General features: G+C 49.5%; 1 protein-coding gene across 3 annotated transcripts in view; it reads right to left on the bottom strand.

The window, feature by feature from the left end:
* FANCD2 (FA complementation group D2) overlaps nt 1-16040 on the bottom strand; it is a 188853-nt gene that overhangs the window by 119434 nt on the left and 53379 nt on the right. For all 3 annotated transcript variants that reach the window (XM_075130658.1, XM_048858923.2, XM_048858924.2), the window contains exons 18-21: nt 15324-15431; nt 12585-12694; nt 2803-2863; nt 2132-2257 (exon numbers count right to left, since the gene is read on the bottom strand). In XM_075130658.1, the coding sequence (XP_074986759.1) occupies nt 2132-2257; nt 2803-2863; nt 12585-12694; nt 15324-15431 (405 nt within the window). The remainder of the gene's footprint in view (nt 1-2131; nt 2258-2802; nt 2864-12584; nt 12695-15323; nt 15432-16040) is intronic.

Below are 16040 nucleotides of genomic sequence, written 5' to 3'. Positions count from 1 at the left end.
GTCTACCTGGCCAGTTCATCTGAGTTGAGAGTGCTGTCCAGAGCGGTCACAATGGAGCACTCTGGGATAGCTCCCGGAGGCCAATACCATCTAATTGTGCCCACAGTACCCAAATTCGACCTGGCAAGGCTGATTTCAGCGCTAATCCCCTTGTCGGGGGTGCAGTAAGAAAATCGATTTTAAAAGCCCTTTAAGTCGAAAAAAAGGGCTTCGTCGTGTGGACGGGTGCAGGGTTAAATTGATTTAACATTGCTAAATTCGACCTCAACTCCTAGTGTAGACTAAGGCTAAGATAGGGGTGGGGATCTTAATTGGTTTCCAGTATCTCTTTCTCCCTGGAAAGGGAAGAGCATCCTCTTCCCCCTGCATTTCATACACTTATGTGGCCCAGTGACCAGAGCATTGGACTGGGACTGAGGAGACTGGGTCCTATTCCCAGATCTGCCATGTGACCTTGGGCCAATCACTACCCAGTCTGTGGCTCAGCTTCCCTAGCTCTAAAATGCTACTCACTGCCTTTGAAATGAAAAGTGCTATGAAACCACTAGGTATTATTGTGATTATTCTCCCATGTCCTTGATTCAGTTTGACTAAGCTACTGTGGAAGGGAAGGTCTCCGCCACATCCAAATATTTTAAGATTATCGCACTATCCAGCTTCCCTGCCTGCTGCTGCCTGTTCCCCACCCCTTTACACAGACTTACATGCACCCAACACCCAGAGGTTATTCCAGAGCAGGGGGTTCTCAACCTTTTTATTTCTGAAGCTAATCCAACATGCTATAAAAAGCCCTGGGCTCTCTAGCAGTGGAGTTATCAGGCTGTGGCCACCCAAAGACAGATGGACACCTCCATTCAAGGGGTCCCCATTGACAGATTCTGTGCAGGATGATCGTTCCTCTCCCCAAGGCATGCTATGTTTGATGCAGAATTCTGGGTTACTTGGGGCCCCCAGCTCTCAGGCTGGCCACTCTGCTACCACTAATCACAACATTGGTTTGTTCTTCTTCCATCTCCCAACTACAGAGGCATTGTCTTCAATGGGGTAGGGGATGAAGGGGGAGAGTGGGTTGCTCAAGATAAAATCCCAGTGAAGACAAGGCAATGTGTAAACTTCAAATGAACTAGCAAGTTGAATTACAAACTAGGCTCCCCATAGTTTTACCTTGACCTGCTAACATGTGAGAACGCCTAACCATCTCATCTGGGCTAGGATTTTACCTAACATTAGCTGACTCAAGTTAAGAACACTTTTTCCTAATGAAGACACAGCCAGAGAGGCTTCAAAGCAGAACACAAGGTCACCTCTGCAACCCTAAGCCAATGGCACTAAATACTCTGGACTTTCTGCACTGGCTAATGAACTGTGATTGCTGTGGTCTTGGTACTTGCTTCCAAGAATCACAGCACAGCCAAGTTCCACCCTCCTCCCAATACCAGTCCTGCCTCCTGTGCCCCGACAGCACAAGACCACCCCCACAACAGCTCCCCCATGGTCTCACATTCCCCACCAGCCACCCTCCCAACCCCCAGTATGACCTACTGTCTTCCCCAGTAGGCACAGTAGAAGGGAAAGCAGGGTTTGAAAGGGCTCCCAAGTAAGGGGAAAGGCAGGGTCAATCGAGACTCTGCAGGAAGAAGTCCCAACTTGCTCCCCCACCAAGCAGCCCCAAACAGCCCCATGCTGTTTCCTCCAAACCCTTGGACATTAGAGAGCCCTGCATGTTTAAAGGGATGCCATGTAAAAAAAAAAGTTTTTAAAGTAGTTTCAGGTTCTACCCCTGCCCTTGATCCCCCCTGCTATGTCTGGTACATTTACCAGACATTTACATTTACAACCACATTTGTTATTTTTAAAAAGGTTTCTACACCGTGGCTGTGTGAAAGGCATACACCAACAACAGACCACTCCAGGTATGTAAACAAAAAAGTAAACAAGCTGAAAGACTGGATTTTCCATCTAATCTCCGTCAGTTACAGGAATCCTAGGTGTCACCTGTAGCAATAGCAGGAACAACATTTTCAGACAGGCGTGTGATTCTTACACAGATGCTGTCCATAATGCCTGGTTAACCTGCATGTCAACGAGGGGTTAGTATAACTGACTGAATACAGACCGCTCTGTAACATACCAGGATTTGCGAATCCAAATTCCCTTTCTGTTTCTCAATCAAGTTGGCAAGTTCATCGTAATACAGAGCCAAGGCCTCAGGACTTTGCTCACAGCAGTAGCTCACCAGATCGAGCAAGATGGAGAGCTGCAAAGAAGGACCAATGACAGGGGAATAATACATACCCTACCCACCAGCTTGATCAGAGACAGGCAGGATCCACAGCTCCCCCTTCTCCACCTCCCAAACTCTCCCACTGAGACACAACCCCCACAAAGCCCTGCCCAGCCCCTCTCACTGACATACAAACCCCACAAGCCTCTGCCTTTCTCCACCGACCTGACCCCTCGTATTACGTATTTGTGTTACAACAGTGACTAGCAGCCCCAGTCATGGGCTATGACCCCATTCTGCTAGGCACTGTTGAACTCCTCGGAGGAAAGTGGTTACAGACCAAGCACAGATTCTATCCTCCCCTAAACGGCCTCTCATTCTGCTCTCTGCAGACACACAAAACTGTCTTACCCCATTCCCGGGCCCTGCACTGACACCAATATCCCATTCGCCCAGTGGGACCCTGACCTCTCCAGAGAGACAATCTCCTCTGCTTTTCACACCCCCTCCTGGCACAATCCCCTGGCAGTGCATGGATTCCAGTCTCCCTTCAGCACACACACTGTCCTGGCACTCACCTGTCTGCAGTGCTCTTCACTTTGCTGTGTTCTCTCCAATGAACACCTGTCTTCTTTACTTCTGAAATCAACAAACTCTTTTCACTGCACAGTATGCTACACAGCAAGATGCTCAAACCTGTTTACACTAAGATACAGGGCTCCCTGCCCTGGAGGAATTATTCATGGGAAAGATGGGCCTACCACAAAGGCAAACGCCTAACTTCCACTACTTAGGCCCAAGCATTTCTTCAATCAGGTTTTAAGTGTCAGCACAGACAGGGAATGGCAGAGAGTAATATGGAGATTCTTGGAGCATCATTAAAAAGTGCTCGTTTCCAGTGTCAGGATTGTAGGCATAAGACTGTTGATTAACCTAAAGGATGGCTAGGGCTGCACTGTCTATGGAAAGTTCAGGTGAATCACTGAAGCACATAAGAACATAAGAACGGCCGTACTGGGTCAGACCAAAGGTCCATCTAGCCCAGTATACTGTTTTCTGACTGGCCAATGCCAGGTGTCCCAGAATAGGTAATCACCAAGTGATCCATCCCTTGTCACCCATTCCCAGCTTCTGTCAAACATCCCTGTCCATCCTGCCTAATAGCCATTGCACACACAATGCAGTACTTCAAAGGGGGTAAGAACTTCAATAGCAAAGAGAAACTTTACAGGAAGCCAATAGAACCTTTGTAAAGTAGAAGTGTATTAATCTGCTCCGCAGATCCCCAATACACACTCCCCACCAACATGCCCTACCAGAATATCAAACCTACTTTACAGGGTCCTTTTCATTAGGTGCTCTAGAGACAGTGTTATGCAGAAGAGCACCTTTGAGAGCTGCTGTTGGGAAGTGTGCTAGCTCATGGGCCTGGACAGACACCTAGACTGGGCTTTTCTCTCCATGTAACATAACAGTGAGAGCATTTTTTGAAGACAACCGAGTGAATTGTGTGATCCTGCATAACAACTTTATGCTGTGACCTCTGAGACCCTCTAGTGAGCCGTGGGGCTTTCAGCGGCTCTGAAAAATTACACAGGGAGTGTGCCAGATCATCTTAAATGGAACTCAAATAAAAAGCCATTTAAACTAACCCTGAAACCTCTTGTTCCAGGTATGATCCCTTAAAAGCCCCACTGGCTGTGCCCACTGTTCTGCATACTCAGCATATAGTTCTCACATCCCTGAACAAGAAATTCATAGATTATAAAGTCTGAAGGGACTATTGTGATCAGTCTGACCTGTCTGAATTAATTTTTATTTGAACTAGAACAAAACTTTTAGAAAAACGTCCAATCTTGATTTAAAAATTCCAAGTGATTGAGACTGCACCACAACCCTTGGTAAATGGTTCACCATTAGAAAGCTGCACTTATGTCCAGTCTAAATTTGTCTAGCTTCAACTTGCAGCCATTGGCACTTCTTACACCTTCTGTTAGACTTAAGAGCACTCTATTATCAAACTTCAGTTCCCCATGTAGGTATTATAAACTGTGATCAAGTCACCAATTAAAAAACGGTTACTCACCTTCTCGTAACTGTTGTTCTTCGAGATGTTTTGTTCATGTCCATTCCAATCAGGTGTGTGCGTGCGCACATGCACGATGGCTGGAAGATTTTTCCCTTAGCAGCATCCGTCGGGTCAGCTTGGGCGCCCCCTGGAGTCACGCCCTTATGACGCCTAATATATAGCCCTGCCAAACCGCCACCCCTTTAGTTCCTTCTTGCCGGCTACTCCAACAGAGGGGTAGGAGGGTGGGTATTGGAATGGACATGAACAACACATCTCGAAGAACAACAGTTACAAGAAGGTGAGTAACTGTTTTTTCTTCTTCGAGTGCTTGTTCATGTCGATTCCAATCAGGTGACTCCCAAGCAAAATTAGGAGGTGGGGTCGGAGCTATCCACTGACTGAAGTACTGCTCTACCAAAGACTGCATCATTTCTGGCCTGTCTAGTAATTGCATAGTGAGCAGCGAAAGTGTGTATCGATGGCCACATCGCCGCTCTGCAGATTTCCTGAGTGGGGACTTGGGCCAGGAAAGCTGTTGATGAAGCTTGCGCTCTTGTAGAGTGTGCCATTATCGGGGGCGCTGGGATCCCTGCTAGATTGTAGCACTTGGTAATGCAGGCCTGACAAGGTTCCTTCCCCACTCTGAACTCTAGAGTACAGATGTGGGGACCTGCATGAAAGATCCCCTAAGCTTATTCTTACCAGCTTAGGTTAAAAACTTCATCAAGGTACAAACTTTGTCTTGTCCTTGAACCCTATGCTGTCACCACCAAGTGTTTTAAACAAAGAACAGGGAAAGAGCCCACTTGGAGACATCTTCCCCCAAAATATCCCCCCAAGCCCTACACCCCCTTTCCTGGGGAAGGTTTGATAAGAATTCTCACCAATTTGTACAGGTGAACACAGACCCAAACCCTTGGATCTTAAGAACAATGAAAAATCAATCAGGTTCTTAAAAGAAGAATTTCAAAGAAAGAAAAGGTAAAAGAATCACCTCTGTAAAATCAGGATGGTAAATACCTTACAGGGTAATCAGATTCAAAACACAGAGAATCCTTCTAGGCAAAACCTTAAATTACAAAAAGACACAAAAACAGGAATATACATTCCATCCAGCACAGCTTATTTTACCAGCCATTAAACAAAAGGAACCCTAATGCATTTCTAGCTAGATTACTTACTAACTTAACAGGAGTTGTAAGGCTGCATTCCTGATCTGTTCCCAGCAAAAGCATCACACAGACAGACAGAACCCTTTATTTCCCCCTCCCTCCAGATCTGAAAGTATCTTGTCCCCACATTGGTCATTTTGGGTCAGGTGCCAGCGAGGTTACCGTAGCTTCTTAACCCTTTCCAGGTGAAAGGGTTTTGCCTCTGGCCAGGAGGGATTTTATAGCACTGTATACAGAAACGTGGTTATCCTTCCCTTTATATTTATGACAAGGCCATAATCCATGATGAAATGCACCGTATCAAAACACGCTGGCCCTTCAGTCTGTCCGTTACTGCGATGAAGAGCTGTACCGACTTCCTGAATGGTTTCGTCCTTTCTATGTAAAAGGCCAGTGCTCTGCGGACGTTGACAGTGTGGAGTCTCTGCTCCCTGCTACTCGCATGAGGCTTGGGGTAGAACACCGGGAGGAAAATGTCCTGGTTGATGTAGAACTGCAATACCACCTTCGGGAGGAAGGTCCGATGGGGTTTGAGCTGAACCTTGTCCTTAAAAAACATGGTGTAGGGCGGCTCGGACGTTACAGCCCTAAGCTCGGACACCCTCCAGGCTGAAGTTATCGCCACTAGGAACGCAACCTTGTAGAAGAGGTAGAGCAGGAAGCATGTTGTTAGAGGCTCAAAGGGATGCCCATGAGCCTAGAGAGGACCAAGTTAAGGCCCCAAGCAGGAACCGGTTGGAGAATGTGTGGGTACAACCTGTCGAGGCCCTTCAGGAAGTGACTGACCAGGAGTTAGCGAAAACCGAGCGGCCCTGTACCCCCGGGTTGAAAGCCGAGATAGCAGCGAGGTATACTCTTATAGAAAACAAGGAGAGACCTTCCTGCTTTAGGTGGAAAAGATAATCCAAAATCTGGGGCACTGAGGCTAGCACCAGGGGAAAGTTATGCTGAGCTGACCAAACTGAAAATCTCTCCCACTTGGCCAGGTACGTGGCCCTAGTGGAGGGTTTCCTACTGCCCAAGAGAACCTGTCTGACTTGTTCTGAACAGGAGAGCTTGGACGGGTTCAGCCATGGAGCCTCCAGGCTGTGAGATGCAGCGACTGCAGGTTCAGGTGCTGGAGCCACCCATGATCCTGTGTGAGAAGGTCCGGGAAAAACGGCAGGGTAATCGGGGCTCCCACTGACGTGTCTAGGAGAGACATGTACCAATGCTGGCGGGGCCAGGCTGGTGCTATGAGAATAACCCAAGCCCAGTCTCTGCGGATCTTGAGCAAGACCTTGTGGAGAGTGATATGGGTGGGAAGGCGTACAGAAGCGGACCCCCCCCAATGGAGGAGGAACGCGTCCACTGTGGAGCCCGGACTACGATTCTGGAAGGAGCAGAACTGCTGACACTTCCTGTTGCATCGCATGGTGAAGAGGTAGGTCAGAGGACAGCCCCACCTCTGGAAGAGCGACGATGTGATGTCCAGGTGACATCCACTCACAGCTGTGAAAAAACCTGCTGAAGCTGTCCGCCAGCTCGTTCTGGACCCCAGAAGGTACGACACCTGTAGATCAACTGAGTGCTCTATACAAAAGTCTCATAACCTGAAGGCTTCCTGGCAGAGGGGAGAGGAGCATGAACCCCCGTTTGTTGATATAGACCATCGTGGTCGTATTGTCCGTCATGACCGATACACATCAACCTGCTAGATATGGGTGGAATGACTGACACACTAGGCAATATGAAGACAGAGATCTGACTGTGACCAGAGGCCCTGAGTCCTGTGGTCCCCCAAATGAGCCCCCCACCCCAAATCTGACGCACCTGTTACTAGCATCAGGGATGGTTGTGGGGCAGTGAAGGGGACTCCTGAGCACACCTGCTGAGCGTCCATCCACCACAGGAGCGAGTCAAGGTCACGATCCTGTCCAAAGGGGCGGGTCTGTACACTGACGCAAGCCATGACTGAAGCGGCCGAAGCCTGAGTCTGGTGTGTCAAAGCACATATTTACAGGCCAAGCAGTTTGAGACAATCTCTCACGGTGGTTGTGGGGAACTGCCTGAGTCCCTGGATCATGGCGTCGAGGGCCTGGAATGCTTTGGCTTGGGTTGAGTCCAGAACCGCCACTATGAACTCTATCCTCTGGAGAGGGGGACAGAGTCGATTTCGACTCGTTGAGTAGGAGGCCCAGATTCTCAAAAGTGGCTCTGATGAATGCCACCTGAGCCCTGGATCGGCCTTTGATCAGCCAGTCGTCGAGGTATGGGAACACCTGTACCTGATGTTTCCACAGAAAGGCGGCAACAACTGCCATGCACTTGGTAAAGACTCGAGGTGCTGCTGACAGGCCGAAAGAGAGGACTCTAAATTGGTAATGGGAACCGCTGACCACAACCTGAGGTACTTTCTGTGGTTTTGCGCTATTGCTATGTGAAAATACGTGTCCTTCAAGTCGAAGGTGGCGTACCAGTCTGCTGGATCCCATGAAGGGATAATAGAGGTCAAGGAGACCATGCGGAACCTGAGTTTCCTCACAAACTTGTTGAGGCCATGCAGGTCCAGGATAGGCCTTAGGCCGCCTTTGGCATTAGGAAATAGCGGGAATAGAAACCCTTGTCCCTGTGCTCCAGTGGAAACTCCTCCACAGCCCCTAGCGCTATGAGTGATTGAACCTCCTGAACGAGAAGTTGCTTGTGAGAAGGGTCCCTGAAGAGGGATGTGGAAGGGGGGAGGAAGGGCGGGAGGGCACAGAATTGGATGGAGTATCCCCTCTCTACTGTGCGAAGCACCCAACGGTCCGAAGTTGTATGGGACCATGCACGGTAGAAAGGGGATAGGGGAGGAAAAGGTAAGACAGCGTGAATCCAGTCTCTGGTCTGGTGCACCGTCCTCGACTGCACCTTCAAAATGCCGGTTTGGGCTGGCCTTGGTTAATGGAGGGATGTTGCGTTCTCCTACCGCTCCAGTTCCTCCTTCTAGAGCTGTCCTGGCAGTTCTGCTGTTGGAACCTTTGCAGAGGTTGTGGGCGGAAGGGTCTGCACTGTGTGGTGGGGGTATGCAAGCCCAAGGATCTGAGGGTGGCTCGGGAATCTTTTAGGCTGTGGAGCCATTTGTCCGTCTTCTCTGAAAACGGACTCACCCTCAAACGGGAGGTCCTGAATCGTTTGTTGGACTTAGTAGGGTAACCGAGACTTGCAACCAGGCCCCCTGTCACATAGCCATCCCTGTCGCCATGACTCTTGTGGCAGCATCTGCAGCGTTTAAGGCTGCCTGCAGTGAAGCGGAGAAGACTAATTTCCATTCTTCCACCAAGGCGGTGAATTCTGATCGAGAGTCCGAAGGGACGAGCTCCATGAACTTAGCCATGGAAGCACAGGTGTTATAAGAGTACCTGCTCACAATGGCCTGCCGGTTAGCAATACAGAGTTGTAGACCACCAGTGGAGTAGATTTTCCTATCCACGAGGTCCAGTCATTTAGCGTCCCTATTCTTTGGGGAAGGACCTTGGAAATCTTGTCTCTCCCGCTGGTTAGCCGCATTGACGATCAACGAGTCCGGAGGTGGATGGGAGTAGAGATGCTCAAAGCCTCTGGAAGGGATAAAATACCGGCGCTCATTGTGTTTGGCAGTGGGTGGCTGTAATGCAGCCAGCCGGGGCTCGACCCTCTCCGGGGCGGTGGGGAGCCACGCCGGCTCACGACATACAGATAATGTTTGAGGAAATTAGTCCAGCCTTGGGAGTCTCCCTCGGCGGCCCTTGCGGCAACGGAAACAAGCACCGTAAGCCCAGGCCCTAGGTCAAGGCGGGGCAACAATGAGTCAGGTGCTCAGGCCCTCTGGCAGGGGCTGAGCAGTAGCAAACAGTATGCAGAAATAGACCCAGGCCCTGGATCAGGGTGGAGCAACCAAGTCAGTAGCTCAGGCCCTCAGGCAGGGGCTGAGCAAATAGTTCAATTTTAGCAGGCCCAGGCCCTAAAGGACCTGGAAGAGGGGGAGACTGCCACCCACGAGTTGGGTGGCAGGGGGGACGCAGGCCCTCCCACTCCACTGAGTCCCAGCCCGGGGCCCTAGCAGTGGCAGAAGACCTGCTGCTGTGTCAGTGGGGATCCTGGCTGCAACACACTGACATGGGCTCTGGCAGTGTTACAGCCAGACTAGGGTCGGCTGTCCCCAGGTTACTTCCTAATCCCCCCTCTTGGGGTACCTGGGTCCAGGCAGTGTCCTCCAGGGCGTCCAGCACCATGGGTTCCTCAGGGTAGCGGCTGCAGGGCAGGTCCAGCAACTCCTCCGGGTAGCAGCCGCAGGGCAGGTCCAACAACTCTTGGCACGCACCTTGGGCCGCAGGGGCTTCCCAGTCACGGGCCAGGCTGGAGGCATCTGGCCTCCCCAGAAGCTAGGCCCTCAGTGAGCTCTGAGGGCGAGTTTTTATACTTTCGGGTCACCGCCTGACCTGCTGAGGGGCAGGCTCAGAGCTCCCTGGCTTCGCCTACTCCGGCACCTGGATGGGCTTGTCCCTCTCCGGGGAGGCGGGGAGCCACACCCCCTCACTACAGTGGCAGAGATGATGGCGTCTGCAATAGAGTTTTGATGGTGTCCACCACGGTCTTTATGAGGGGTAATGCTACCCGTGAGGGCCCCGAGGATGCTAGGATGTCCACCATGGGATCTGTGTCCTCAACCACCTCCTCGGCCTTGATGCCCAAGTCTTGGGCAGCCCTGCGGAGCAACTGCTGTAAAACTCTGTTGTCCTCTACCGCAGGGACTATGGACGTCCCTGCCAACGCTTCATCCGCCGACAAAGAGGAGGAAGCATGTGCTGGTGGTGGAAGCTCCCTGCCATCTGCCCTGGATGGGTCACATGACTCCCGGGGAAGCGCTGGAGGTGGTGCCAATGACGGTGCCGGGGCGATAGGCGGCGACAGTATCAGTCTCACAGGAGGGAGCTGCATCGACACACTCACAGGAGCCGCCGGGGTCGGGGGGCCTGGTGCCGACATCGGAACCTGGGCCGTAGGTGCCTGCATCAAGGTCAACGTCAACAACGGTGCAGGCGTGGGAGACGGGTGTGTCAACGTTATGAAGGTCGGTGCCGAAGTCGGAGCCAAGCATGGTGCCAGAGTCAACGACAGTGCTGGAGGAAAAGGCGTCGGGACCGTAGGCGCTGGATGCGGATGCACAGCGGAATGCGGTACATAAGTGGCGGAGGTGACTGAAGACGTTGTTGAGCATGGGCCCTGGGTTCCTCCCTAAACCTGGTGATAAGCCCAGGGAGTCCAGAAGGGCCACTGAGGCAGGTTCTGCCACTGCAGAGGCCACACCTGATGCTCCCTTCTGCCTCTGCCGGACCTCGCTCTCCAGCTTCTTCTCCTACTTGAGCGATAGGAGTCGGGCTCTGACACTGAGGTCTCAGACACTGAAGACCACGGAGGAGCCGATCCTCGGTGCCTCGAACAGCGAGAGCACAGGGAGTAGGAAGGCTCTCTGTCGGAGTGTATAGGTGCCGATGGACAAGGCAAAGGGGAGTGCCTCGACATCATAGCTGGCTGTCCCTTAGAATGCACCAGAGAACGGGGCTCCATCAGCACTGAGGGTTCCTCTCTGGCAGGTGAGAATGGTGCCATCAGGTGGAGGCGATCTCTGGCGGCCTGGTATGCTTCCAGCGTGGACGGGAGCTGCAGTTGCTGCATAGGCGCCGGTGATCGAGGTGGGGCCAGACTCGACTGCCTCACCTGGATAGGAGTCGACACAGTCCTGGAAGGAGACGCCAAGGAGTGGCCCGCCTGGGGTCGCACTTCTCGAGGCTTAGCCGGAGAATGGTAGTCTGGCTTTTTCTTCTTTTGAGGCACCAGTGAATGGGAGCGGTGACTACTATCAGAAGGTGATGCTGAGCGTCCCTGGAGGAGTCCTTCCTCAGCGCTGAAGTCGTCAACAGCACTGGGGCGCTCCGTGTCGAGGATGACACCATCGGGGTTGGGTATCTTGAGCCCAGGTCAGAGTGGGGGCACAAGGCTGCCTCCATGAGGCTCACCTTCAGCTGCTGTTCCCATTCTTTAAGTGTTCTCGGGCGGAACTCGTGGCAGATTTTGCAACGATCTTTCTGATGAGTCTCCCCCAGGCACCGAAGACACGAAAAGTGCAGATCACTCTTAGGCATGCGCTTGGCACAAGCCACGCAGTTCTTAAATCCCGGGGACAGCGACATGCCACGGTGCCGGGGCCAGAGTTGGGCGGGGGGCGGGAACCCCCAACTACAATACTATACTAAACTTTAAATTGGTACTACTCACTAACTAACTATATACACAGAATAACAAAGAAAACTTGCTTATCAAGAGCTAAGGGAAGTTCCAGCCACCGTCACTGGGGGTAAGAAAGAACTGAAGGGGTGGCAGGTCGGCCGGGCTATATATTAGGCGCCATAAGGGCGCGACTCCAGGGGGCGCCCAGGCCGACCCGACGGATGCTGCTACGGGAAAAATCTTCCGGCCATCATGCACGTGCATGTGCACACACCTGATTGGAACCAATGTGAACAAGCACTCGAAGAAGAACCTTCTTTTTGATAAACTAAATAGACTGAATTCCTTGAGTGTCTCACTATAAGGCATGTTTTCCAATCCTATAATAATTTTTTTTCTCTGAACCCTTTCCAATTTATCAAAATCCATCTTGGACTGTGGACACCAGAACAGGACACAGTATGCCAGCAGCAGTCACACCAGTGACAAATACAGAGGTCATATAACCTCTCTACTTCTACTCAAGAATCAACTTTTTTTATATCCAAGGATTGCATTAGCCACAGAAGCTCATGTTGCACTGACTATCTACCACAATCCCAAATCTTTTCCAGTCACAACTCCTTCTGATGCTGATCCATGCATCTCAGAATCAGCATCATCAGGAAAGCAGTGGCAGGACCAGCAGCAGGACAGCATATTTTTAAAGGATACACGGGACAATCGTGTGCAAAGAATGTTTTTCGGTGGTTTTCTTCCAGTGAGCCTTAGAGTGACAATCACAAACGATGTGACTGTCCCCTTTCTCCTCCCCTCTTACTAGCTCTGGTTATATCAGGCTGGCTAGAGCAGGTTAAATGACAATTGACAGGTTCTATTCCTTTCTCACCTCTTTGCTGCCATGCTGCCTGCCACGGTAATAGCACCAATAATCCCCATTTGTTTATACTTAGGAACAGTGCTAGACAACCACTTCCTGATCACCATATGCATATCGTCCTGCAGAGAGAAGGAGAATGAGGCATTACAAGTAGTCACCATGTATGCATTTGTGTGTGTTAATGGTACTGCTGTGAACATCTCACTTTTCAACACTCAAAACTTGCAATAGAGCTCATTTACTTCCCTGTTAATTTCCTCCAGACAACGGGGCAGCCAGACCATGGGAAGTACATCCTTGTCAGGAAAAACACATGTTGTGACTGACTCTAACAGCAACCCAAAGCAAGAGGACAGTGAGTTTCAGCCGGCCTGTCCAGTTGAGTGTACCCCAACTCCCTAATGTCATAAACTGCATCTAAAAGGTGTCATATAAGATATCAGTAGAAAGCTAATAGCTTACTTATCATCAAAAAGAAAGGGAGTACTTGTGGCACCTTAGAGACTAACCAATTTATTTGAGCTGTAGCTCACGAAAGCTTATGCTCAAATAAATTGGTTAGTCTCTAAGGTGCCACAAGTACTCCTTTTCTTTTTGCGAATACAGACTAACACGGCTGTTACTCAGAAACCTTACTTATCATCAATATCATTGGGTGGTGTATGTATGGAGGACAAATTCAAAATTACAAATATATTAGGGATTCTGTTATCAAAAAGTGTGCCTGCCAGACAGGGCTGAAGTTACCCCACACTAGATATAACAATGTGGTTCTGCCATCCTGAAGTTATTTCCAAGTTACATTAAGAATCAATGGGAATGCAAATTACATAAAAGGTAAACGGGACCAGCAAGCCAATAAGGGGAAGAGATAACCACTCAGCATCATGGCAGGGAGAGGGGAGTATAGGAACAGATCAATTTGCAATTTAGCAAACACCAGCAGGGGAAAAACCCAGCATGGAATGTCCTTTATCAGGAGACTCCATGTCGCCTACCTCACAGCTTGAATGAACTTTGCTTTAGGGGAACCCTTCAGAAGAATCCATTTAAAAGGTTCACTGAACTATAAAAGAGGGGCAAAGAACCTCAAGTGATCTTTCACCTAAGAAGACAAAGAAACCAAGCACTTTGGACCTTGTGGGAGATCCTGATCAGACGGGTGCTCAGCCATCTTGCTGGAAGGTAGATTGGTAAGCAAACTATCTTGAACAAAGACTGCAGCTTGTTGAGTGAAGTCTTAGCCACTAGACAGTATTTTTCACTTTTATTTGCTTGTAATCATTTCTAACACTATCCTTGATATCTGAACTTACTTAAAATCCCATCTCCTTTTATTAATAAACTTGTTTTACTTTTAATCTCAACTGACCCAGTGCTGTGTCTGAACTGAAGTGATAGTTTACTCCAGTTAAAGTGATAAGCTGAGCACATTTTGTCATTTTAGAGGAGCAAACAAACATTATTTCTCTGAGCATTCCAGGAGAGGACTGGATACTTCAGAGCAGATGATTTTGGGGAAATTTGGGACAGGGAGTATGTTGGGGTCACCCCTGCATAAGGTAACCGGGTGACAGAACGTAGAGTAGGGCTGTTGTGTTGTAGACAGGCTGCTGGAGTGAGAACTGCTTAACACAGAGACACTCAGTGCGTGCTTGTCTGTAGGCTTGTCCTGGTGGTGAATCACAGCAGCAGAGCATTCAAAGCACTTAGAATACAGGGCAGGCAGTGACACAGCCTCTCACTGTCTGGGTTGCACTCTGGAACGTGACAGTGACCTCCTTTACTATGGGGACACTGGCCACACACCCACAGTTAAAGATGCAACCAACGTTCCAAAATTAGGCTCGTTTTGACCTTTGTTCTAGTTATTTAATGAAAGTGTGTAGAAGAATATTTTTTATTTGGAGGCTCTATACTGTTTCTAAGCCCAGGTCTCACAACTTCCAATTTTCACAAGATTTTTCAGCTACTTTTGCCTGACCATTGCCTCATTGACGGGTATGAAAATTCAGACCTATGTATTTGAACACGCTGTTGTTACATTGTAATTGACTAGTTCCCTAGGATGCTGTATAATAAGCTGGAAGTCAATTCAGACATAAAATGGATTTGGTAACACACATTTGTCCTCTAGAGTTTTAGATATCAAACTACAGATAACAAAGCTCTGAAGTCTAACACTTCGATGCAGCAGAGAAAATACTCCTTTGAGGAAGGTAACTCTTCAGGGGCGAAATCTGTTTTGTTCTGTCTTGCAAACCTTAAGAGAGAAGGTTTAGAGAGAAGCTCTCCCGCAGCAGACCTACTGGGGGTGCAGTAGCTGAGCTATGCTTCCTGAAGGATTCCTAAGGTGTGTAGATGTCAAGTTCTGCTGCTGTGCCCCTCAGGATGTGTGCAGGCAGTGTCTCTCCAGTGGAGCTAATCAGGTGTGCGGTAGCAGCAGGGAGTTCCTCCTGTGTGGAAGAGGAATGAGCTCCACAGGAAAAAAGTCTGGAGCAGGAAACGGGCTCACAACCATCAAACTTGGGGGGGCAAAGGGAGGGTGAGGGGAGGAAATTTTAAAATTAAAAAGGTACTGTGCACCAGAAATCCCCACATGGAGGAGGGCTGTATAGGCTGCACCATCCTGGGCCTGCTGCTGCTGTCTCCACACCACACAAGCTCTGCAAACTAGCGCAGCAACGGGAGAAAGACCAGGGATTTGTTTCCTTCCTGCCCGCATTGTCTCTCTCCCCCTCCACTCACCTGAATATAGCTGTCTTCCTGCCTCTGGCTGAATGCCAACTCGCCAAGAATGTAGAAGAGTTTCCGGATTTGCTGTGGATTCAGCTTCTCCGTATAGTCTAAAATGTTCTGTAATAGAGAAGTGTCAAAATAGCCATAATACCCTGACAGGCCCTTCTCACACTCCAAATAGCACACCTGATTGTCAGTAACAAGAATTTACTTTTCTCTTTTGCACATACTCAGGAGAAAGCTACTACTGTGCATTCAAATTAAAGAAGCAGCCATTCATATGTCATCTGTGGGCTACATTACTGCAATTCCCCATGACTGAGGCTGAAAGTGAAGACATGCAAAATGTAGCTGCCCGCTTCTTCCATGACTTTGGTCACCAGAAGCATGTTAAATCTGTGCTCGAGTCCTTCTACTGACATCCAGTCTGCTTCCATTGCCACTTTAAGGCTTTGATCCTAGTTTCAAAGCAGGTCCCAAGTGCATTAATGATCATGGTGGGATGGAGAATAATATGGAAAATGATATAATGCCATTCTATAAATCAGTGGTGTGGCTTCATCTGGATACTATGTGCAGCACTTGACACCCTATCGCTGAATGGATATTGCAGAACTAACAGGGGTTCAGAGAAGGGTGACAAGAATGAGTGAGTGCCTGGAGAAATTCTCCTAGGAAGAGAAATTGAAAAGACTGGGGTTGTTACCCTACAGAGCGGACAGACAA

This window comes from Caretta caretta, chromosome 7 (genome assembly GCF_965140235.1).
Source record: "Caretta caretta isolate rCarCar2 chromosome 7, rCarCar1.hap1, whole genome shotgun sequence".
Lineage (NCBI taxonomy): Eukaryota > Metazoa > Chordata > Testudines > Cheloniidae > Caretta > Caretta caretta.
This window is presented reverse-complemented; position numbering and strand designations above follow the sequence as displayed.